This window comes from Geotrypetes seraphini, chromosome 11, assembly GCF_902459505.1.
Source record: "Geotrypetes seraphini chromosome 11, aGeoSer1.1, whole genome shotgun sequence".
Classification (NCBI taxonomy): Eukaryota; Metazoa; Chordata; class Amphibia; order Gymnophiona; family Dermophiidae; genus Geotrypetes; species Geotrypetes seraphini.
Window position 1 is genome coordinate 38926086 of NC_047094.1, and position 25288 is coordinate 38951373.

The window sequence follows — 25288 nt, forward strand, 5'->3', positions numbered from 1 at the left end:
ACAGCCTCCTCCTGTCGTCTGGGACCTGAATGTGGTTTTATCAGCACTCATGAAACCTCCGTTTGAGCCTCTTGCCACAACTTCGCTCAAATTTCTTACCTGGAAGGTGCTTTTCCTAATTGCCATCACCTCTGCCAGGAGGGTTAGCGAACTGCATGCACTGGTCGCCGATCCACCATTCACTGTTTTTCACCATGACAAGGTGGTCCTGCGTACCCATCCAAAATTCCTTCCGAAGGTGGTCTCAGCTTTTCACCTCAACCAGTCCATTGTGTTGCCCGTCTTTTTCCCTAAACCCCATTCTCATCCTGGGGAACAGGCACTGCACACGCTGGATTGTAAGCGTGCCCTGGCCTACTACCTTGACCGTACCAGGGCTCACTGCTCATCTCCTCAGCTCTTTTTGTCTTTCGACCCTAACCGTCTAGGTCGTCCTGTCTCCAAACGGACGCTTTCCAATTGGCTGGCTGCCTGTATTGCGTTCTGCTATGCTCGGGCCGGTCTCTCACTGGAAGGTGCTGTCACGGCCCACAGAGTCCGAGCTATGGCTGCGTCTGTGGCTTTCCTCCGTTCCACGCCCATCGAGGAAATCTGCAAAGCGGCCACTTGGTCCTCAGTTCACACGTTCACTACTCACTACTGTCTGGATGCCTTCTCCAGACGGGATGGACACTTCGGCCAATCTGTGTTACAAAATTTATTTTCCTGATGGCCAACCATCCCTCCTCCCTCTTTGTTAGCTTGGAGGTCACCCATGCGTAAAGAATATGCTGCCTGCTTGTCCTGGGATAAAGCACAGTTACTTACCGTAACAGGTGTTATCCAGGGACAGCAGGCAGATATTCTTACGTCCCACCCACCTCCCCGGGTTGGCTTCTTAGCTGGCTTATCCTAACTGGGGACCACGCACTCCTCCGTCGGGCGGGAAGGCACTCGCGCACGCGCGGTGCGGCCAACTAGAACTTTCTAGTTAAAAAAGGTCCGTACCGAGGGCTCCGTCGGTGACGTCACCCATGCGTAAAGAATATCTGCCTGCTGTCCCTGGATAACACCTGTTACGGTAAGTAACTGTGCTTTTTCAGCTGAATATGTCATAGCTACTAGAGTGTTAGGAATTATTTGAAAAGGAATAGAGAAAGAAACTGAGAATATTTTGCCTCAATTTAGGTCCCTGATATGACTGCACCTTAAGCATTGTATGCAAATATGGCAAGCCCATCTCAGAAAGGATATAGTGGAACTAGGAAAGGTTCAAGAAGGGAGATAAAGGTGATGGTCTACCCCCATTATCGTTAAGGAAGAAAAACTAAGCAGATTAGAGCTTGTCAGCTAGGGAAAAGTTACTAAAAAAAAAGAGGACATGATAAGTTTATAAAATCATGAGTGGAGGTTGAGCAGTTATATAGGGAATGGTGGTTTAAACTTTCAAAACACAAAAACAAGATAACAATCCATGAAATTAATGACCGGCAGATTGAAAACAAATCGTATAATGAAGCTTTTATTTTTTAATACTGCACATAAGCTGTAGAATCTGTTGCTAGAGCAGTGTCCCACAAACTTTTCTGGTCAGCGGCACACTAAATGCAGTACCCCGGCCTGAAGGCATCCAGAAGTCAATGCGATGATGCACGACGTCATCGCGTCAATGTCTGCGCATGCATGGGATTTTACTCCCGTTACTTCCTTGTCCCGAAGAAGACGGGGGATCTATGACCTATCTTGGATCTCAGAGCTCTCAACAAATTTCTTGCCAGAGAAAAATTTTGGATGCTGTCTCTCGCATCCTTGTATCCCCTTCTAGATCACAGTGATTGGTTATACTCTCTGGATCTCAAAGAGGCTTACACTCACATTCCCATTCAACAAGCCTCTCACAAATTTCTCAGATTTCGGGTGGGAAATCATCATTTTCAATACAGAGTGCTACCCTTCGGCCCGGCATAATCTCCCAGAGTGTTCACCAAGTGCCTGGTGGTAGTAGCAGCAGCTCTACGCAGCCATGGTATTCAGGTTTTCCCGTACCTGGACGATTGGCTTGTCAAAGCTTCAACATCTCAGGGGGTTATTGTAGCGACCCAATGGACTATTTGGTTCCTCCAAAGTTTGGGATTTGAAATAAACTTTCCAAAATCCTAGCTACAGCCCTCTCAGACTCTACAGTTCATTGGAGCTGTACTGGACACTGTGCAACTCAGAGCATTCCTTCCTCAACAACGTCAGGATGCTCTCATTCAACTTTGTCAAAAAGTATCATCCCTCACTTCACTCTTAGTGAGACACATGATGTTTCTGCTAGGTCACATGGCCTGTACAATTCACGTGACTCCTTTTGCCAGACTTCACCTCAGAATTCCTCAGTGGACCTTGGCCTCTCAGTGGGTGCAGGCTTCCGATCCACTCTCTCTCAGCAAATTACAGTGACTCCTTAATTGAGACAGTCTCTCCACTGGTGGATGCTCTTTTCCAATCTCTCCAGAGGTTTACTGTTTCAAATGCCCCCTCATCAGAAGGTCCTCACGACAGATTCCTCGACCTACACTTGGGGGGCTCATCTCTTTGGTCTCCGTACTCAAGGGCATTGGTCCTGCACAGATCGTCGGAGTCACATAAATCTGTTGGAACTCAGAGAAATTTCCAATGCTCTCAAAGCTTTTCAGTATCTTTTTTACGATCATGGGGAATCCATCTGGGTAAACCTGGCCAGGGGCGGAGAAAAATGCCTGTACCTCGGTGTGGTATACAGACCTCCTAGACAATCGGAGGACAAAGACGCAGAATTAATTGAAGACATTGAGAATATCACCTTGCGGAGGGATGTTGTTCTATTAGGTGACTTCAATATGCCTGATGTAGACTGGAACACACTCTCAGCGACAAATTGTGACAGCAGGAGGATATTAGCGTCCATGAAGGGAGTACAGCTCAAACAAATGGGCCCAGGCCATCCTGGACTTGGTACTTACGAATGGGGAAAGTGTCTCGGAGGTCTCGGTGGGAGAAACGCTAGCCACCAGTGACCATAACATGGTATGGTTTAACCTTAGGAAAGGCTTCCCTAGATCTCAAACAAGAACAAGGGTACTCAATTTCCGGGACGCTGACTTCGAACGCATGGGAGATTTCGTTCATCAGACACTACAGGTTCAAGAAGTGACCGATAATGTGGAAGCTATATGGTCAACCTTGAAATCGAGTTGTACAACTAAATGTAATGGGGAATTCAATTGAATAAATCAGAATGTATACAAAACAAATTGAATATAGATTTTAGTAGCTGGACCTCATTCACATCACATTTAACGCAGACCTTCAGGCTACACACTCTCAATAACACAACATATGAAAAATAATGTAGACATAAAACAACGGAGAAAAATGAACCTCAATTGTGAGAGGCCAGGACTACACAAGTACCTGAACCAACTCACATCATCACGGGTTCATAAAAAAACTCCGTGTACATTTAAATAATTCTCATTCATACGTTTTGTCAAACACATCACATTTAACGCAGACCTTCAGGCTACACACTCTCAATAACATAACATATGAAAAATTAGCTTGGTTCCGGTTCACACTGAAAAATAGATTAATAATACTACTGACTGGGCTCACACAAAAAAGTTTGAAAAAAGAAAAAAGAGTTTTTGACAAAACGTATGAATGAGAATTATTTAAATGTACACGGAGTTTTTTTATGAACCCGTGATGATGTGAGTTGGTTCAGGTACTTGTGTAGTCCTGGCCTCTCACAATTGAGGTTCATTTTTCTCCGTTGTTTTATGTCTACATTATTTTTCATATGTTGTGTTATTGAGAGTGTGTAGCCTGAAGGTCTGCGTTAAATGTGATGTGAATGAGGTCCAACTACTAAAATCTATATTCAATTTGTTTTGTATACAACCTTGAAATCGACCATTCAGGAGGCAACTGTCCGCTACATTAAATCGGTAAATAAACAACAAAGAAACAAGAGACCCAAATGATTCACTGATGAGGTCTCGTACCGCGTCAAGGAGAAGAAAAGAGCATTTCTCTCATACAAACGCACCGGGGAGAAAGAAGCGAACATTGAATACAAGACAAAGTCCGCAGCGGTCAAAACAGCAGTCAGGGAGGCCAAACTTCGAATGGAAGAAACTCTAGCGAAGAATATTACGAAAGGGGACAAATCCTTCTTCAGGTACATTAGCGAGAGGAAGAAGAACACAAATGGTATAGTACGCCTTAAAACGCCAGACGGGAGTTATGTAGAAACAGATTCAGATAAAGCTAAACTGCTGAATGATTACTTCTGCTCTGTCTTTACCTGTGAGGCACCAGGGCACGGGCCACGGTTGGAAACAAAGCAAAGCATGGAAGATCCATTTCAGAATTTTGAGTTCACAACTGCTGATGTTTACAGAGAACTGTCAAGACTCAAGGTGAACAAAGCCATGGGGCCGGACAATTTACACCCACGAGTACTCAGAGAGCTATGCGATGTTCTAGCGAAACCGTTAGCCATGCTCTTCAATCTCTCCCTAAGTACGGGGAGAGTCCCCCTGGACTGGAAAACAGCTAACGTCGTTCCTCTGCACAAAAAGGGATGCAGAGCAGAGACTGCAAATTACCGACCGGTGAGTCTCACATCAATTGTGTGTAAACTCATGGAAACTCTACTCAAAGGTAAATTAGACACGATTTTGGATGAGGGAGACCTAAGGGATCCCCGTCAACATGGATTCACTAGGGGTAGGTCATGCCAATCCAATCTTATTAGCTTCTTCGATTGGGTGACGGGAAAGCTAGACCTGGGAGAGTCTTTGGACATAGTGTACTTGGATTTCAGCAAAGTGTTTGACAGTGTCCCGCACTGCAGACTATTAAACAAGATGAAGTCGACGGGTCTAGGCGGGAAGCTAACTGCATGGGTAAATGATTGGCTGAGTGGAAGACTTCAGAGGGTGGTGGTCAACGGCACCCTCTCTGAGACATCGGAGGTGACTAGCGGAGTGCCGCAGGGCTCGGTCCTGGGACCATCCCTTTTCAACATATTCATAAGAGACTTGACCCAAGGGCTTCAGGGTGAAGTAACACTGTTCGCCGATGACGCCAAACTGTGTAATATAGTAAGTGAAAACAATCTTAAGGATAGTATGACGCAAGATCTGATCACGTTGGAAAACTGGTCCTCGACATGGCAGCTGGGCTTCAACGCAAAGAAATGTAAGGTTATGCATCTCGGCTGCGGAAACCCATGCAAAACTTACACCTTGAACGGAGAAACACTAGCTAGGACTTCAGAAGAATGGGACTTGGGAGTAATCGTCAGCGCAGACATGAAGGCTGCCAAACAAGTGGAGCAGGCCTTATCCAAGGCAAGGCAAATGTTGGGATGTATCAATAGAGGCTTCATCAGCCGCAAACCTGAAGTCATAATGCCGCTCTACAGAACCATGGTGAGACCTCACCTGGAATACTGTGTGCAATTTTGGAGACCACACTACCGAAAAGATGTGCTTCGAGCTGAATCGGTCCAGCGAATGGCCACTAGAATGGTCTCCGGACTCAAGAGTCTCCCATACGAGGAAAGACTGGATAAACTGCAGCTCTACACTCTTGAGGAGCGTAGAGAAAGGGGAGACATGATTGAGATGCTTAAGTATATCACAGGTCGTGTCGAGGCGGAAAGCGATATATTCTTCCCTAAGGGACCCTCGGTCACAAGGGGGCACCTGTTCAAACTCAGAGGAGGGAAATTTAATGGTGACACCAGGAAGTATTTCTTTACAGAAAGGGTGGTGGATCAGTGGAACAAACTTCCGGTGCAAGTGGTCAAGGCCACCAGTGTATTCGACTTTAAAAACAAATGGAACATCCACGTGGGATCCTTACGGGGGTCGAGCTAGGGAACTGGGTCATTAGCACTCAGACTTGATGGGGTGGGTCAGAAGAGTGGGAAGACTTGATGGGCTGTAGCCCTTTTCTGCCGTCATCTTTCTATGTTTCTATGATCAAGTAGTTCTCATTCGTACAGACAATCAAGTAGCCATGTACTATGTCAACAAGCAGGGAAAACCATGATCCCTCCCCCTTTGCAATGTTTGGAATTGGGCAATTCTTCACCATATCTTTCTGAAAGCCTGTCCACATTCAAGGAGAGAAAAACTTTTTGGCGGACAAATTGAGTTGTCTTCTACAGCCTCACGAATGGACACTCAATTCGTCGCCTCTCCATCACATTTTTTTCTTAGTGGGGAACCCCTCAAATAGATCTCTTTGCATCTCCCCCCCAACAACAAACTGCCTCAGTTCCGTCCCAGGATATACTTTCCTCACCGCCTCGAGGCAGATGTTTTTCTTCTGGAATGGACGAATCAGTTTCTGTATGCATTTCCTCCATTTCCTCTCATTCTCAAGACACTCGTCAAACACGAACATGCCACCCTGATTCTGATAGATCCTCGGTGGCTCAGACAACCGTGGTTCTCCCTTCTACTTCAACTCAGCAGCAGGGAGCAGCAGCAAGATCAGAAGCAGGTTACAGGATTTCTGGCAGCTTGAGAGGCTATCATGACCGATCAATGGGTTTTGGAAATCATCAGGGACAGCTGCAATTTGGAGTTTGCTCATTCTCTCTCTGTCTGGATCATGGACTCGCCCGCAGGTAGTCTGGAGAAAGCAGCCCAGGTTCAGGTGACTCACTAGGTTCAAAGGACTCACTAGGTTGCTCACTATTCAGGCAATAGAACGGGTGCCAACCATAGACTTGGGCTCTGGCAGATACTCCATGTACTTTGTTGTGCCCAAGAAAGGCTCTTAAGATTGGAGGTCCATCGTGGACCTAAATTCCGTTCATGTGGCTCTGAGTGCCTCATTTTCATATGGAGACTATCTGGGCAGTTGTTGCCTCAGTGCAACTTGGGGAATTCCTGGTGGTGATGGACTTCATGGAGGCATCTCTCTGCATCCCAATACTTCTGGATCACAGGTACTTCTTTTGATTTCATGTCTTGGAGCAGCATTTTCAATTTAAAGGTCTACCGTTTGGTTTGGCTACTACCCCCAGGACCTTCACCAAGGTGATGGTTGTAGTGGTGGCTCACCTCCACAAACTGGGTTGGCTTGTCCACCCTTACTTGGACAACTTGACTCATCAGGGTGTCTTTGCGGGAAGAAGTGGAGAGAGCAGTTCAGAACATCTTGACGACCCTTCAAGGATGGATGATCAATATGAAAAAGAGCCAGCTGTGGCCTGTTCAGTCCCTGGAGTATCTGGGTGTCTGATTTGACATGGAAAAAGGCCAAGTGTTTATGAAACCTGGGATCCAAATTTCAGCTCTTCTGGTGCAGCAGTCTCTGTCAGCCTGGAATTATCTTCAGGTCCTGTGCATAATGGTGGCAATGATAGAAGTGATTTTTTTGGTTGAGAGTGCATATGTGCCCCCTACCACAACTCTCTTCTCTGGTTTCTGCAGAGAGATCCTCTGCATGTTCGACTGTCCTGGATGACTGAGGTCTGCAGCAGCATGTCCTGGAAGCTTTGTCCTCGGCCGCTGTCCTCGGAGATGCCTCTGAGGCAGGGGTAGGGAACTCTGGTCCTCGAGAGCTGTATTCCAGTTGGGTTTTCAGGTTTCTCCAATGAATATGCATTGAAAGCAGTGCATGCAAATAGATCTCATGCATATTCGTTGGGGAAATCCTGCAAATCCGACTGGAATACGGTTCTCGAGGACCGGAGTTCCCTACCCCTGCTCTAAGGAGTGACTCCTCTTGGACCATGCTGATAATGGATGTCAGCCTACTGGGCTGGAGAGTGCACTGTGAAAATTGCCCAGTGCAGGAGTGATGGTCCTCATTGCAGCGCCATTGGTCTGTCAGAAGATTGAAGCTCTGAGTCATTTGGTTGGCACTGATTCAGTTTCAGTCCTGGTTTTGAACAAAGTGGGTCAGAATGTTTTCTGACAACGTGACAGCAGTGGCTTATGTCAATAAGCAAGGACGCACCAGGAGTGTTGGCCTCCAGAAGGAGGCAAAAGTGGTCTTCTGCTGGGTGGAAACTCATCTTCTGGTCATCACTGTGGCTTGCATCACCAGAATGCAAAACATGTGGGCAGACTTCCTCAGAAGGCAGACTCTGGACCAAGAAGAGTGGTCCCTCTCGCTACAGGCATTTCAGAGCATAGTAGACTGTTGGGGCTGCCCTACGTTCTCATGGCGAAGGAGGTGGAGTTAGAAAACATGATTTGACAGTTTTCTGCCAAGCAACTTGCTAGTTTAAATACAAGACCTTAGTGTCACGGTAAACACACCGAAGCCTTTTACGTCCTATGAGCTTCAGTGTGTTTATCATGGTAGCATCACTACTACAACTTTATGAAAGAGGTCCTAAATTATTTGCATGTGAAAATTCTGAGGGCTGTACTTGATATGTTTGCAATTATATCTGATTTGCTCACAATAATAAAAAAAAAAAACAACCCAACAACTATTTGTTGCGATTTTGTAAACTTAATAAGAACTAAAATTTTGGAGAGCGTTAGACTAAAATATTACTAGTATTGAGCTGATGTTTGGTTTTCTGTGCGCAGTGCAGTACCTAGTATGCCTCGCAAGTTGTATTTTTATTGATATTAATCAAAATAAAAGAACCTCCCCCCCACCCCCTCCACCCACACACGCTAACACTATAGGCTTAAAATGTTTATTTGCAATCCCTTAGGCCCATTAAATTGCATAAAATCATCTTTCTGTTTTGAGCAGGGAGATACAGGGAAGAAAATTTAAGACTGGGGATGAGGATGGAAAATGCTCTTCACTCCAGGGACGGGGATGAAAATGTGGGGACGGTGAGGGGACAAAGATGAATCTTTGTTTCTGCATCACTCTCTACTTGGAACTTAAGAAAAATGTCATTTAAAATATTTGTTTACACTGAAAAACTGTTCATATGAAGTGACAAGATCATTTTAGAATCTAGAAGCCAGTAAATGGGAAAGCCAGTGTTTTGAGTTGCATTGTAGAGTCATAGTATTGTTTTGAGAGAGATCTAAACCCACCTATACTGCTTGCATTAACTTTGTACCTGTTGGCATAACCACTGACAGAATATCTCTGCAAAACAACATTCAGTAACATACTTTGATCCTGATGTGATTGAATATAAATGTATGGAGCAGTTTCCAAAATGTGAACTGACTAGAACATATATATAGAATTTATTATAGACTTATTCATAAAAATGCTAATTAATCCAAATGTTATCATAGGCTGTATACATGATGCCGACAGAAGGAGATGACTCATCGAAAAGTGTTCCTTTAGCATTGCAACGAGTATTTTATGAACTTCAGCATAGCGACAAACCAGTAGGAACAAAAAAACTAACAAAATCTTTTGGGTGAGTACAGCTGAGACTTTATTTTTCAGCAGTCAAGTGATTATGGCTTGGTACTGGCACAGAAATACAGATTTAGATTTTGCTTTTACCAATTTGGACCTGATGGGCCGCCGCGTGAGCGGACTGCTGGGCATGATGGACCTCTGGTCTGACCCAGCAGAGGCACTGCTTATATTCTTATGTATTGAAATTGTACATGTACCATATGTAATTGAGCATAAACCGACCCAAATATAAACAGGTAACCTTCCCTCCCCCCAAGAAAAAAAAAAGAGGAAAAAGGTTGACACAAATATAAACTGTGGGAGGTGGTTATATTCAAGTGACTTGCCCTGCCAGACTCCTGCACTTAACTCTCCTCCCTCCCTCCTTCCCCTTCCCTGCAAAGCTCTGCATCCAACCCTCTCCCTCCCTTGCCAGACTCTGCACCATGTCCCTGACTTCTCTGATTCTTTGTTTGATAGTGCAGCCCTTCCCGGATTAGTGGATCTGGACGTGAATACTGGATCCATAGATCCTATAGGGGCTCCAGATCCTGGCTGCGCTTATTTAAATTTGCAGCTTGCCTGATCTGATTATTGAATCATTGCAGGAATTTAACTTGGCCACTCAGCCAGCTCAGTTTACTACTTCTTCTACCTGACTTTGTAGTGTGTGCTCACAATCTGTGACCTTTCCTTAGCATCTGGATATGAGTTGTATGGTCTCTGAGCAGTTTGATTCTATGGAAGGTCCTTTGAGAAATGTCCTGCTTGTATCCTATGGCGCCGGATTGCCAGCAGCTTCTGACACAGACCAAGGTGGATTCCTTGGTAGCTCAGGTGACTAGGCGCATCTCTTCCCAGTGATGGGGGTGTGGTATTAAAAGTTATGCAGGACCGCCATGTTGATGTGGTCCTCAGGAAAATTTTTGAAACAGTGAATTTAGGCATTAAAGCAGCTGTGGCAATGTCCTTTGGTGGCATGTGCCTGCCTCTCTTGGTTGCATATACTGGAGACTGATGGTGGATCCTCCTCCTCAGCTTTTGATGACTGGGACGGATTACATGGCAGATGCCTTATATGACCTTTTGAAAGTGCTGGCAAAGGCATCAGCATATTTTATTTCAGCACACCGAATGCTGTGGGTTTGGCAGTGGGCTGGTGATTCCACCTCCAAGGCAACTTTAGCACAGCTGCTTTTCAAGGGGCAGTTGCTATTTGGCAAGGGCCTGGATGACCTCATGGATTTGGTGGTGTACCGTCGCCCGAACACACTGCCTGATAGTAGAGCTTGATCTTCCATGGGCATTCTAATTTTTGTGGTTTCCGCAGAAATTTTTGTGCCTATCGGCCATATATTCCTTCCTCGTTGCAGATATCTTCAGAGTTCCTGGGGTTGTTATGCGATCTACAGGCGTTCCCAGCCTCCCGCCGTCTTTTGTGAACAACCTCGAAAGACACAATAATGCCAGGGAGCTGTTTGCCCCTCTGAAGATAGGGGTGTCACTCTCGGAGTTTCTGTCTGCCTGGACGCACATTACAGCAGACCAATAGGTCTTGGAAATTATTTGGTCAGGCTACAAGCTGGAATTTGCCCAACCTCTGTCAGATTGGTTCATGGATTCTCCGTCCGGGTGCCCGGACAAGGCACGCAAAGTCCAGGCTACTGTTCAGTGCTTGCTGGATATTCAAGTTATAGAGCCGATGCCACTTGAACTCTCGGACTCAGGCAGATACTCTGTATACTTCATCATGCCAAAGAAAGGATCAGAAGATTGGAGACAGATTCTGCAGCATGTGAATGCAGTTCTCAAGATTCCTCGATTCTGCATGGAGACTGTGAGGTCAGTCATTAAAGCAGTGACTCCAGGAGAATTTCTAGAATGTCTCACCTATCTGCAGGAAAAGAGCTTACCAGGGTAAGTACATAATCTCTTTCTCTGCTTGCAGGATGCTCTAGATCAGACCATGGGCTAGTGATTCCACTTTCAAGGCTACTTTGGCTAGACTGCCATTTAAGGGGCAGTTATTGTTTGGCAAAGGCCTGGATGGCCTTATGGATTTTTTTGATGGACCGTCGCCCTCAGACTCTGTCTGAAAGCAAACCAAGGATCTCTAGAGGTTCTGGTCGCTCTGATTTTCCTGGCTCCTGGCAATCGCGACAGCAAGTGCCACGTCACAGAGATTCTCACAGGGCTACTGATGACGGTATGTTGGCTTAAGGCATTCCCAGTCTTCCACCTCCCGTTCTGTGCCCTCTGCTAAAAAGGGCAGGCTGAGGGATGCCCCTGTATAGATAGGGGGCAGGCTCTCAACATTCCATCCCACATGGATTCCCAGTACGTCTGACCAGTGGGTCTTGGACATTATTCAGTTGGGCTACAAGCTGGAATTTGTCAGGCCTTTCCCGGACTGGTTTGTGGACTCTCCTACAGGTCACCTGGTCAAAGCGCTCAAGGTTCAAGCTACTGTTCAGTGCTTGCTGGATATTCAAGCTATAGAGCTGGTGCCGCCGAACACTTGGGCTCAGGCAGATACTCTATATACTTTATTGTGCCAAAGCAAGGCTCCGAAGATTGGAGGCCTATTCTGGATCTTCAGCACGTGTATGTGGCTCTCAAGGTTCCATGCTTTCACATGGTAACCGTGTGTTCGGTCATTGCAGCAGTGGCCCCAGGAGTTTCTTGCCTCTCTTGATCTTACTGAAGTATACTGGGACATTCCTATTTTTCCGGCCTACTGCAAATTTTTGCAGTTTCATGTTCTGAAACAGCATTACCAATTCTCAGCTCTGCTTTTTGGGCTGGCAACATCGCCCCGGACCCTCACCTAGGTGATGGTGGTTGTGGCAGCTTATCTGAATAAAATGAGTCTCGAGGTTCACCCTTACTTAGGCGACTGGTTGATCAGAGCTTCCTCATTGTCGGTGGAGCGGGTGTACGGTGGAGCGGGTGTTTCAGGTGCTGGAGAACCTGGAATGGATTGCCAACTTCAGAAAGAATAATACGATGGCCACGCAGTTGCTGGAATATCTGGGCGTCCTCTTCAATATGACTGTGAGCTGCGTGTCTCTCTACCAAAAGCCCGCAGGCAGAAATTGTGTGTCCAGATTTTTTTCCCTTCTAGAGCAGCTGGCTCCTCTAATATCCATGGTTGCCATGTTGGATGTGTGCATCCTCTTCAGTATGCTTTGCTCTCTTGCTGGGCTCTGCACACAGGGATTCCTTACAGGCCCATCTTTCTTGTATGCTGGAAGCTCAAGCAAGCATGGACTGGTGGCTTTTCCCGCTATCGCTCCGCATGGGCATACCTCTGCAAATTGTCACCTGGATCATGGTGATGACAGATACCAGCCTTTAGGGCTGGGGAGCCTATTACATTTGTTGTCCTGTTCAGGGGTGTTGGTCGTCCTCTCAGAGGAAACGGTCAGTCAACCGGTTTTTAGCCGTGGGCCATTCGGCTAGCTGTGATGCTATTGCAGAAGACTCTGGAGGGTCAAGCAGTCAGGGTCTTCTCTGACAATTCGACAGCAATAGCCTGTGTCCATTGCCAGGGAGGGATCAATAGCATTCCTGTGGCTCAGGAAACCAGCCTTCTTTTTCTTTGGGCAGAACTGATGGCATCACTAGTGCTGATGGCAGCTTCTGTAGCAGGAGTTGACAATGTTCAGTGTGAGTGGACTTGTCTGCATCGGCATTTGGAGCCAGAGTGCTTTGACCTCATGACCATGGCAAGAAACAAGATAGTGGTTAGTTTCTTCAGTCGAAGATCTGAGCCTGAAAGTGAGGGGCTTGCCACTTTGGTGCAGCCATGGCCTCAGGAGATTCTCCTGTATGTCTTTCTCCTTGGCTGATGATAAGCCATTCAGCGAATCACGGTCCATCTGGGCCACATCATTCTGGTGAATCCAGATTGGTCTTGCAGACCGTGGTACACAGATATGATGCTTCTGCGCAGGGGTTGCAGCCTTCACTGAGCGCCCATCTGGATCGCCTCCCGCAGGGTCCAGTCTCGTGAAGGATCTGGGTCACTTTGCTCTTAAGACATGGCTCTTGAGCAAGAAACCTTGGAGAACAAGGGTTATTCTACTCTGGTTATTGATACTCTTATCAAGTCTAAAACGTCATCCATGGTTTCTACTTACACTAAGGTGTGGAAGGCATTCAAACATTGGTGAACCCAGGACCAGGTGGATCTTTTATTCAGCTTTGATCTCGCTGATTCTTGCCTTTCTTCAGGCTGGCCTATATAATGGCCTACCTATGGCATTTCTTTGGATTCAGGTAGCTGGGCTACTTACTTTAGATCCTGGTAATGTCGATCTTTGTTGCCATCTCATCCTGATGTTGCTAGATTTCTAAATTGGGCTCTTCGTTTCACACCACTGGTTAAGCACCCTTTCCTAGGACCCTTACCTGGTGCTGTCTAGCCTTAGCAAAGCTCCTTTTGAGCCCCTTTGAGATGCTTTCTTCTTGGACTTATCGCTCAAGGATGTTTTTCTGGTTGCCATTACTTTGGTGTGACCTGTGTCAAAACTACAGTCTTTGTCTTGCAGAGATCTGTTCCAACGTATTTTGGAGACTGGAGTTTCCCTTCAGACAGTTCCTTCCTTCCTGCCGAAGGTGGTTTTGGCTTTCCATGTTAATCAGGAAGTCCATTGCCTGCCTTTCAGCCTACTGGTTCCAGGACACAAGATTGCCTTTTGTAGAAACTGGATGTGCACAGAGTACTTATGCGTTGCCTGGAGGTCACTAACGAGTTTCGTTTCTCTGACTTTTTGTTTGTGCTGACTCGGTTGAATGGGGTGGCTGCCAAGGCCACAATTTCCAGATGGATCCGTAGGGCTATTTCGTCAGCCTACATTCTTGCTGGGAAACAGTTTCTTGTTTCCTTCATGGCAGAGCTTCTACGAGTGTGGCTTCTTTGTGGGCTGCAGCTTGAGCTGTCTCCCATGAAGAGATTTACAGGGTGACAACGTGGTCTTCTCTTCACATGTTTGCCAAGTTTTACAGAAGTGAATGTGGCGGCAAGACAGGACCCTGATTTTGGTCCTTGGTCTTCAGTCAGTGCAGCAAGCCCACCCTAGCTTTATGGGGACTGCTTTATGGGTACGTCCCATCTGTCTGGAATGTTTCATCTATTGCACTGGAAAGAAGAGATAATGTACTTACCCTGGTAAGCTCTCTTCCAGTAGATAGGTGAGACATTCTAGACTCCTGCCCAGTTCTTCCTGAGCCTGTCTAAAGTTTCAATCTGTTTCTGCTTCTCCAAGCTGATTCTTGGATGTCTGTCAGCCCTTGGGGGCTGGAATGAATACTGTATACAGGTTTCCATTTTATATGGAGTAGTTCTGAGCTCCTTTGAGGCCTTTGTTGTCGGTTGACATTACTTGCAGATTTACTTCTTGAGCAGAACAGTTTGTTACTAAGCCTATTGATGCAGGTGCCTCTACTTCACATGTATTGAGTGGCTCTCAGTGCTTGGGTATTAACTGTAGATGGAGCTAAGGAGCCCAGTGAAGTCCAGCAGTGGCAAAGTGAAAAATCTGGAGTGGATTCCTTCTGCAGATGCACACAGCTATAGGGATATTACCCATCTGTCTAGAATGTCTCGCCTTTCTACTGGAAAAGAGCTTACCAGGGTAAGTACATGATCTCTTTTCGAAAGCTACTATGAGGTTGCATCCTCCTGCGAGACTACCATTTTCCCACTTTGATTCTTAACATTGTTTTGCATGCCCTCAATAAAGACCCATATAAGCCCTTACAAGAGGCATTGCTGATGGATCTTAATGTTAATACGGTTTTCCTAGTAGCTTTTGCTTCAACGAGGAGGGTCTTGGTGCTGCATGCTCTGTTGGGCAGCGAGCCTTTTCTCAGACTTGCAGAAGTTGGGGTCTTGCTGCACCCTGTACCTTCCTTTCTGCCAAAGGTTGTTTCGGTCTTTCACATGAATCATGAAGTCCGACTACCCACGTTCCATACCATGGGTTCAAAGAAAATGGACAAAGTTTTGACATTGCTGGATGTCTGGAGAGCCCTCCATTATTTATCTCAAGGTGATGATGGTTGTCTTTCAGATCATCTCTTTGTTCTAACAAGTCCTAGCCATATGGGGAGACCAGCTTCTAAGGCTCCCATTTCAAGATGGATTTGTATGGCTATTTCTTCAGCATATATTGGGGATGATAAACGACCATTGATTTCTTTGAGAGCATACTCTACAAGGAGTGTGGCTTGCTCATGGGTAGAGTTCCGTCCAAAGAGATTTGTAGGGTGGCTACATGTTCCACCCTCCATATTTCCATGAAGTTTACAGGGTAGATGTGGCGGCACGAATGGACACCCCTTTTAGGTCCTTGGTGCTGGCAGCAGGTTCATCTGTCTCATCCTAGACTTAGGGAACTTGTTTGTTTCTACCTTGTTTTAAATTATGTTACTATTGGCATTGATTGGTTGTATTTTAATTGTTGCAGAACACAGCACAATCGGCTTGGTTGGGGAGTTTTCCCATATCCTGCCTGCTTGTTTCTCCTCTTATAGTAATGTGAACTACTTTGGTACAAACTGAGGAGCTAGAGCGCTGCCCAGTGATGCAGGAGGCAGAGCTGAAAGAGAAAAAAAATGTAGATGATGCCTTCTACTCGTGACTAGAGGAAAATAACCCCACTGGTTCAAGACTCGTATGCCTTTTTACTAGAAAGAAGATTATTGAGGTAAGAACCTAATCTTCCCTTCATGTCTTGCCACCATTTTCAGAGCTTCTCTTCTGGCTTCTGCTGCTGGTTCCAGTAACTGTATTGCATGTGTAACCTTTTATTCTATCTTGTTGCTACAGTGGTCAATCTCTAGATTGTGCCATGACTCTAAAGGACTTCTACTTCATATGTTAGGTTGCTTTTCTTGGGCCCCATGTTGACCGAATCCTAATCTTGTCTTTTCCTGTTGGGGGGGTTAAGGGCAAATTTTTGTGATTATTGCTGGCCTGATTGATTATTTTGTGCAATTTGGTCTTCAATATCAGTTCAATCAGCCACACTATCCACATGTCTCAGTGCTGGAGAAAAATATAGAAAAACATAGATTTGTTTAGTTTGCCCATCCACACCAGCTACTAAGCTCTATAATCATGTCCTCTGTTGAGTTGCTCTGTTCTTACAGAAGTTGTAAAAATTAATTGATTACTACAGTTTTTTTTTAAATAAGTAACTGAAGAAAACAGATATCATGGTGTGTCAGAAAACAACCTGCTTGCTTAGTTTTCTTGTATTCAAATATTTTTATTTAATTTTTTTCTGTCCCAATATAAATGCCTTTTGGAAGTTAATTTGGTCCCAAATTAATTCATTGTTAGAAAATCATGTTGCCCTTTCATATGATACTATATTATTTGGTACATCTATAAGATTCAAAAGCCCAATTTCTGCAAATAATAAACTTTTATTAATATTGACAGGGGTTGCCATTCAACAGATTATTGGAAACTGGAAAGATTATACTAAACTTAATTATACCTTTTGGTGGAATTCAGTATGTCATATTTACAAAATGGAGAAGGTGCTTGCCATGCAACAAGGAAATTATCATAAGTTTAAAAAGATTTGGAGGCCATTGATTACTTTTTCCACTGATCAGACATCTTAAACACCTTGGTATTAGATAAGGTATAGGGAGGGTGGGATTGGGAAAGATAATAATTGCTAATTGTTTTATTATTAATAAGTGGGTGGGTGGGAAGGGATTCTTTTATATTTATATATTTTAAGGATTATAAGTAAGATTGTCAAGTGATTTGTGAAAAATTTTTCTGATTGATTATTATACACTTGTAAGATTTGAAAATGAATAAAGATTTAAAAAAAAACCCACAAATTTTTATTAATGTTGAACTGTAAATTTTTAAATAATAAATTAAAATTAATAACAAGAACAGTGAAACCCTCCCTAAATAATAATGAGCAAGGATACAGGCATACTATGTAATAAAATGCTGAAGAGTTACTGTATTGCTAATCATCCAGTTTCTTCCATTTTTGTAACAAGTACTCCGGGGTTGGGGGGATGGATTTGGAAAGTGGCCTTTTAATTTTAAGTGATTCAAGTTATGTTACTCATCAATGTGGCCGACACTATTTCTATTACAAGTAAGCACTGCTTTTATGTAATCACACAATTTTCAATTTTTCATAGTTATGGTTGACATGGTGTTGATTAAGGGTTGAAGCTGGAACTCTATTTATTCAGTTTTCTATACCATTCTCCCAAGGGAGCTCAGAACATTTCATTACATTACATTAGTGATTTCTATTCCGCCATTACCTTGCGGTTCAAGGCGGATTACATCCAAACTAAAACAAGAATTGCATTTAAAATTTGAAGGAATAGAATAAGCGATGACATAAAATTTTTAAGGTAATAAAAATGTTGGGTAAAGAGTTACCAACGGGAAGTAGAGGTCTTTAGGAGATAAGAATAGGGTGAATTATGGGGTTTTAGATAATGTTTGGTAGATAGAAGAATATTAGAGAGTACTAAAGGTATAGAGAGTGTTGGATGTTGGGTTGGGATTGGTCGTGCTGGATAGGTTTTATGTGTTTTTTGAAGAGTATGGTTTTAATATCTCTCTTGAAGGTTTTGTAGTTTGTAGTTGAAGATAACAGAGTGGTGATTTGTCTGTCCAGTTTAGCTGCTTTGGAGGCTATTAGGTTGTCATAAAGTTTTTTTCGTTTGACATTTTAGGATGATGGGTGAGAGAATAGTGAGTGGGTTCTTCTGTGTCTGGTTGAGGAGGATTGATTTAGTTGGTTATTCCAGTAGGTTGGGCTTTCTCCGTTGATAGCCTTGTAAAGTAAGCAGTAGAATTTGAAGTGCACTCTCGCTTCTATTGGAAGCCAGTGTGAGTCATGGTATGCCTCTGTGATATGGTCATATTTGTTTAGTGAATAGAAATGTATTTGGGTACTCAAGGATTTTTCCCTCTCTGTCCCGGTGGGCTCACAATCTACCTAATGTACCTGGGGCAAGGGGGCGGAATTAAGTGACTTGCCCAGGGTCACAAGGAGCATTATGGGTTTGAATCCACAACCTGAGGGTGCTGAGGCTGTAGCTTTAACTAGTCAGTCAAAAGACAAGAGTTATAAATTGTTCAGTAAAGACTGCTTGTTTCCAACAGTATTAAATGAAGAAGTTTGAATAAGGCTAATTATATTATAAGCTAATTGTTTATCTTAATTTTAGAATTGTTTGTTAGTTATATGATTGTTTGTATTTTTTTTTAATTCTTTATTCATTTTCGTATGTTACAACAAGTGTAGCAAATAAACTCATATAAAACTTAAAGATGCACACTTGATTAACTCTCATATAAGCATCAAATTTAACATTTCATTACAAATTAAAATTCTGCCATCACCACCTGGAGCGGATCCTACTCGTAGGGATTTCAAAGCTATTCGTAATTCTTTTAGTGATATTGGCTCTTCTAAACTTCTTTTTATATGCTCGGGAACCTTAGGACCCTTTAATATTTTCAAAAATTCTAAACCATCTTTTTCTTTATCTAAATAAGTCTCAGAAGAATAGAGAGATCTATAAAATTGTAAAAACTGTTTTAAAATAGATTCATTTTGAATGTGTATATCACCAAGTTCATCTTTAATGGCAACTATTTTTGTCTTTCTTTTTTTTGCTTTTAAATAATTTGCCATAATAAGAGATTGATAAGTAGGGATGTGGGTGGGTATTATTTTATTTACCTTACAATATGTATAAATTACTTTAATGTATTTTTAAGTAATGGGTCAAAATTTCTGAAATATGAAGGGAGGGTTTGGGGAGGAGGGTTATTTTATTTATATTTGCCATGCATATTAAATGATATATATGTTATCAAAAACATAAAAATATGATTATAAATATGATATATTGTACTTAAAGCATTCATGAAGGAAAATCAAGTGTATGTTTATAAGGTTATATGTATTTTCCTGATACACATGCTGTAATATGAAAAATGAATAAAGAAATTATAAACAAATTAAAATTCTATAATATTTTAAATATTATGAAAAAAATCTAACATTTATATAATTCTAATTAAATCTAATAATCCCTCCCCCTCCCTCCCTATTCAATAAATCATAAAATCATCCTTACTGTGAAATTATTGAAATACTCATGTATTATATAATAACAACAAGTAAAACCCACCCTTTTCCCCCCTAATCAAACATGGGAAAATTAATCATTCATTACAAAAATCTGTTAACGGTCCCCAGACTTTCTGAAATTTACTAATATAACGCTTTTTGCGTTGCTGTTGTGAGCTCCATTTTGTATATATGACACACAGAATTCCACCAAAAATTATAATTTAATCTGTCATATGTTTTCCAATTGTATGCTATTTGTTGTATTGCTATTCCAGTTAAAATAAACAAAAGCTTGTTGTTATCTGACGAGATTTGACTTCTCGCTCTCATGTTCCAAATAAAATAGTATCATATGTCAAGGCTACCGGATTTTCTAACATCCTATTAATTTGAGGCCAAATTGATTTCCAAAATGATAAAATAAATGGACAATAGAATAAAAGATGATCTAATGTCCCAGCTTCAAGATGACAGTGCCAACATCTATTAGACTTAGAACTATCTATTTTTTGCAAACGAACAGGGGTCCAAAAAAAAAATAAAAAATTTCTAGCCCACCTAAACCTAAGCAACTTACTAGCTAAGATTGTTTGTATTTTTGTAAGTCGCTTAGGTTTAGGTGGACTAGAAATTTTTAAAATAAATCCCATTCTGGTGATTTTTAATGCAGTGACCTAATGCAGATTCAGACTGAACTACATTTTCCAAAACACTCCCATACTACAGTAGTATTTTGTGTAAAGTATTACCAAATGCTGGTTGTAAATTTTTGATTTGCTTATTTCTTTTAAGGTGGGAAACACTAGACAGTTTTATGCAACATGATGTCCAAGAATTATGTAGGGTGGTAAGTTGTTAAATTGTTCTAAATATGCATGTCCTTTATGTTCTCTCGGTGGGTAAGAATGTTTTCTCTGATTAAAACTGGGTAAGCCCTTCTAGACAGGTGACATCTGACTGGCTTATGCAGGGAAAAATGTGGTGTTTCTAACTGAATGTATGAAAGTCTTGGAGAGACTGACTGTTCATGCACATTAGGTCGACATTTGAGCCCAGGCAATTGGGCGCAAGACTCCAGCGCACCGCAGGAAAAGTAAATTTTAAAGAGCTCTGATGGGGGGTGTGAGGGGGAACCTCCCCCAGCGTTTGTGCTGCTGTTGTGTGGGGGGGGGGGGGTTGGAAACCCCCATTATAGTGGAAACTTAACTTTTCCACTATTTATTTATTTAATTTTTTTTTTTTTTAAGGAAAAAGTTAAGTTTTCTATATGTGGGTGGGTTGCAACCAATGTTCCCTCTAAGGATTGATGAGGTGTGTGCAAAAAAAAATATGCATGAGCGACAAATTACATACTCCATAAATTTATGAGCAGGTGCGGAGGACGCATTTTTAAACAAATGTAGTTTATCCTTGTATTCCTTATGTATTTTTAATCATCTATGGATATGTTTGTATGTTTATTGTTCACCCATTGTAAAACTAAACAAGCCAGACCAGCACAGATCAATCCTACACCGTCAATCCTAACAGAAAACCATGTCTTTCGAACACACAGAACACAGAAAACACCTTCGCCTAGTATGGAATATGTCATCCCAAACTAACCCCTCCCCCTTTTACAAAACTGTAGTGTGAATTTTAGCTACGGAGGTAACAGCGCTGACGCTCATAGAATTCTGAGCATCAGAGCTGCTACCACCACGGCTGGCGCTAAAAAACGCTCCACAGTTTTGTAAAAGGGGGGATAAAATAGAAATACACAGCTTCAACGCTCTAGCTCAGGGGTGCCCAAACTTTTTGGGCTTGCGAGCTACTTTAAAATGACCAAGTCAAAATGATCTACCAACAATAAAATTAAAAAACACAAAGCACACTATACGCTGAGAAAATGTTAATTATCATTCCTATTCTGGGTTTTTTTCAAAGAGGTCAAAGCAGATGACTCTATGCATTGTCACCTCAGTAACAACCATACAAAAATAGACAAATATACCTCCCTTCCTTTTTATTATACCACAATAGCAGTTTTTAACTCGGGGAACTGCGCTAAATGCCCAGCGCTGCTCTCGACGCTCATAGGCTCCTTGCGCTAAAAAACACTATTGTGGTTTAGTAAAAGGGGGCCATAGTGCAAAATATAGACAGCATATATAAATTCAGACACATTTTGATCACTAAATTTAAAATAAAATCATTTTTCCTACCTTGTCTGGTGATTTCATGAGTCTCTGGTTGCACTTTCATCTTCTGACTGTGCATCCAATCTTTCTTCCCTTATTTCAGCCTGTATGCTTCCTCTCCTCCAGACCTCATTCCCTCCCCCAACTTTTTCTTCCTCTCTCCTTGCCCTTTCTTTCTTTTTTTTCCTCTTGATGCCCCTTTCTTTTTTTCTGTTTCCCTTCTGTCTCCCTGCCTGCCCTCCACAAAGCCACTGCTGCCACCATCGGGGGAAACAGGCCCCAAAGCCACCGCCGCAACCATCGGAGGAAACAGCCCCAAAACCACCGCCGCAACCATCGGGGGGAAACAGGCCCCAAAGCCACCGCCGCGGCTGCCCCAAGCTCTCTCTGCTTCCCCCGACGTCAATTCTGCCGTCGGAGAGGAAGTTCCGCCCAGCAAGGCAGCAATTGGCTGGCCCGAACTTCCTCTCCGACTACAGCCTTAGGGGATGTGCACAGCCGGAGCGGACCGCCCCCCCTCCCCCTTGGTAGCCACTGAAGACGTGGCAGCGGTTCCTCTCACGTAGTCCGATGCAGTCGGGGATCTTGAGAGGAGCCGCCGCTGCATCTTTCAAATTTGGAAAATACAGGCCGCTGCCGCCGCTTCCTCTCACCTCCCTCGAGTGAGCGACAGGGGAAAGCGTTTGAGCGACGCCACTGAAAATAGTGAGCGATCGCTCATGTGCTCACCTTAGAGGGAACACTGGTTGCAACCCCCACATCCCCCCTAACGGCAGCACAAACAGTATTAAGTAAAGCTCTTTAAAATTAACTTTTACAGTGGTGCGCTGGAGTCTTGCGCGCAGTTGTCTGTACCGAAATATCTGTATGGCTTTGTCCAGTGCGCTTTTGTCCCGTCCACCGAAGCGTAGCCACCAAATATCTTCCCACGTGGGGCCAGGCACATGCTAACCAATGTGTGTCAATGATATCCATTGCTACCAGCCTACGTTCAAACTTTATTGGGGGGCATCCTTAATGTAAGCATTATCCCAGGACAAGCAGGCAGGTATTCTCACTAGTGGGTGATGTCATCCGACAGAGCCCCGATACGGACATCTTGCAAGCATGTCTTGCTTGAAGAAACTCAGAAGTTTCGAGATGCCCGCACCGCGCATGCGCCAGTGCCTTCCCGCCCGATGTACCGGGCGTGTCTCCTCAGTTCTTTTCTTTCCGCGGAGCTGAGAAGTTTCACTTCATTCTGCGCTGACTGAATTTCAGTAAATTTGCCTTCTTTCTACCGCGTTTTTTGTTTATTTGATTTATTTCAATTTTACTTTATATTTTCTAAAAAAAAAAAAAAGTTAAAATTATTTCTTCTGGCGGTTCGGCCGGGCCGGCCTCGTGACATAGGCCGAGCACCTTCGACCTAGCTGCGACGATTTTCCGGCCTATGTCCCGGCCAATCACCGGTTTTAAAAAGTGCAGCAAGTGCCAGCGTGCGATTTCGTTGACGGACCCGCATCGACGCTGTCTTCAGTGTCTTGGTCCAGAACACGTTCCGAAATCGTGCCGGCCTTGTTCCACGCTTACTGCGCGCTCGTTCAAACGGCGCTGCTTGCTCTGGGAGTCGATGTTTAAGATGGAGTCTGCCAAAGAGCCGTCTGCTTCAACTTCTGCTGAGGTTTCGCCGGTTCGTTCGAAACCTGCATCGACAACTCCTGCATCTGGCATTGTGAAGCCGGCATCGTTCACTCCGACTTGTGCCTCAGGGTCGACATCGGTGCCTGTCCCCGTCTCCTCGGCTCAGGTACCGCCTTCCACTGTCCCTCCGGTGGTCATCAAAGTGCCTAAAGCTAGCAAGCAGAAGCACTTGGCCACAAAGGAGCGCGAAGACCGTGCTGGAGGACCCCCTTTCGGTGCGGATCCCTCCATATCGGCTTCGCTGCGATCCCTGCTGGAAGCTCAGTTTGTCGAGCTTATGCAGTCTATGGGACCCCGGCTTATCGCCTCCATTCAGGGTGACCTCCCGGTCTTGGTCCCGGGGGGCGGTCCGCCCCCTCCCCCTCCTCCTCGTCGTTCGATCTCTCTGCTCGACGAGGAGGATCGGCGGAGGGCGGCGGGAGCCTCCAGGCGGGCTTCATTTAGTGATATGCCGCCTTTGGAGCCCATCACGCCTCCTCGACATCAGAGTACTGTGTCAGCCCCTGATAATCGGAGTCCTGGGCATACTGCATCGCAGGAAGAGTTCTTCCGCACTCCATACCAGAATTGGGTGGCACTGCGTGAGTCCGCATCCTTGCCACCTCTGCGATCCACTGCATCGAGTCCCATCCATTCCTTGGAAGCTTCGGGGGATCGTGCGATGCACAGAAGATCTCGTTCCCCATCCCGTCACCGGGAGGGGCATCGATCTCGACACTCATCTCGACACTCCTCACGTCATTCGGAGGTGTCCCCGCAAAAGAAGATCCAGTGTATGGGATACTCCTCGTCGGATTTATCCCCGCCTGAGGGACCGGAGTATGAGGAACCATCTACCTCCTATTCTCCTTGCCGCTCCCAGCTCTCTCTGGATCCGGAGGCTTCCACTTCTTCTAGTCCGTCTCGCCGGCCGGCGCTGGCGGACCAACTATCTTTTTCCTCCTTCCTCCGACAAATGGCGGATGACTTGGATGTAACTTTGGACACTGGTTCTCGATATTCTAAGGAGTATCTGGACACCATGCATTTGCCTCACCCTCCGGAGGAGACGCTCCGGCTTCCTCTGCATAAACTGCTTGACCATACTTTCATGCGTTGTTTTGAGACACCATATTCCATCCTTGCAGTTCCCAGTAAGTTGGATGCTCGATACCGCATCGTCCACCACAAAGGGTTTGAGGGGGCGCAACTTTCTCATCAGTCACTTCTGGTCGAGTCCTCCCTCAAACGATCTCATCCCTCCCAGGTTTACGCCTCAGTACCACCGGGCCGTGAAGGGAGGACGATGGACAAGTTTGGTAGACGTATCTACCAGAACTCGATGATGGCGACTCGAGTGCTCAATTACAATTTCTTCTTCTCTTCATATTTGGACTTCTTCTTGCCGGTGCTCCGCAAGTTCATCCCTTTTATCGATGCTCAGGCTCGATTCGAATTTGAAGAGGTGGTGGCGACCCTTTCCCAGTTACGCCTACAGCTGATGCAATCCTCCTACGATGCCTTCGAGCTCTCGGCACATGCTGCGGCCTGTTCGGTCGCCATGCGTCGCCTGGCATGGCTTCGTACCATTGATATGGATCCGAACCTCCAAGACAGACTTGCAAATGTGCCTTGTGCGGGGGCGGATCTGTTCGATGAGTCTATCGAGACTGTTACTAAGAAGCTTTCGGACCATGAGAAGTCCTTCCAGTCTATTCTGCGGCCTAAGCCTAAGCCTCAGCAGTCTCGTCTCTCTAGGCCGCCTCTGATTTACCAGCGGCATTATCAGCCAAGGCAGACTCCTCCTGCGAGGCAGCCTGCGAAGAGACAGCCCCCTCAGAAGCCTCAGCAGAAGCCTCAGATGCCGGCTGCACCCAAGGCTACTCAGCCTTTTTGACTCTCTTCCAGGGAGCATAACCGACACCGTTC

General features: G+C 44.6%; 1 protein-coding gene across 2 annotated transcripts in view; it reads left to right on the top strand.

The window, feature by feature from the left end:
• Positions 1 to 25288, top strand: part of USP7 (ubiquitin specific peptidase 7) — a 396159-nt gene that overhangs the window by 95445 nt on the left and 275426 nt on the right. For both annotated transcript variants that reach the window (XM_033962812.1, XM_033962811.1), the window contains exons 7-8: positions 9255 to 9385; positions 20310 to 20364. In XM_033962812.1, coding sequence (XP_033818703.1) covers positions 9255 to 9385; positions 20310 to 20364 — 186 coding nt within the window. The remainder of the gene's footprint in view (positions 1 to 9254; positions 9386 to 20309; positions 20365 to 25288) is intronic.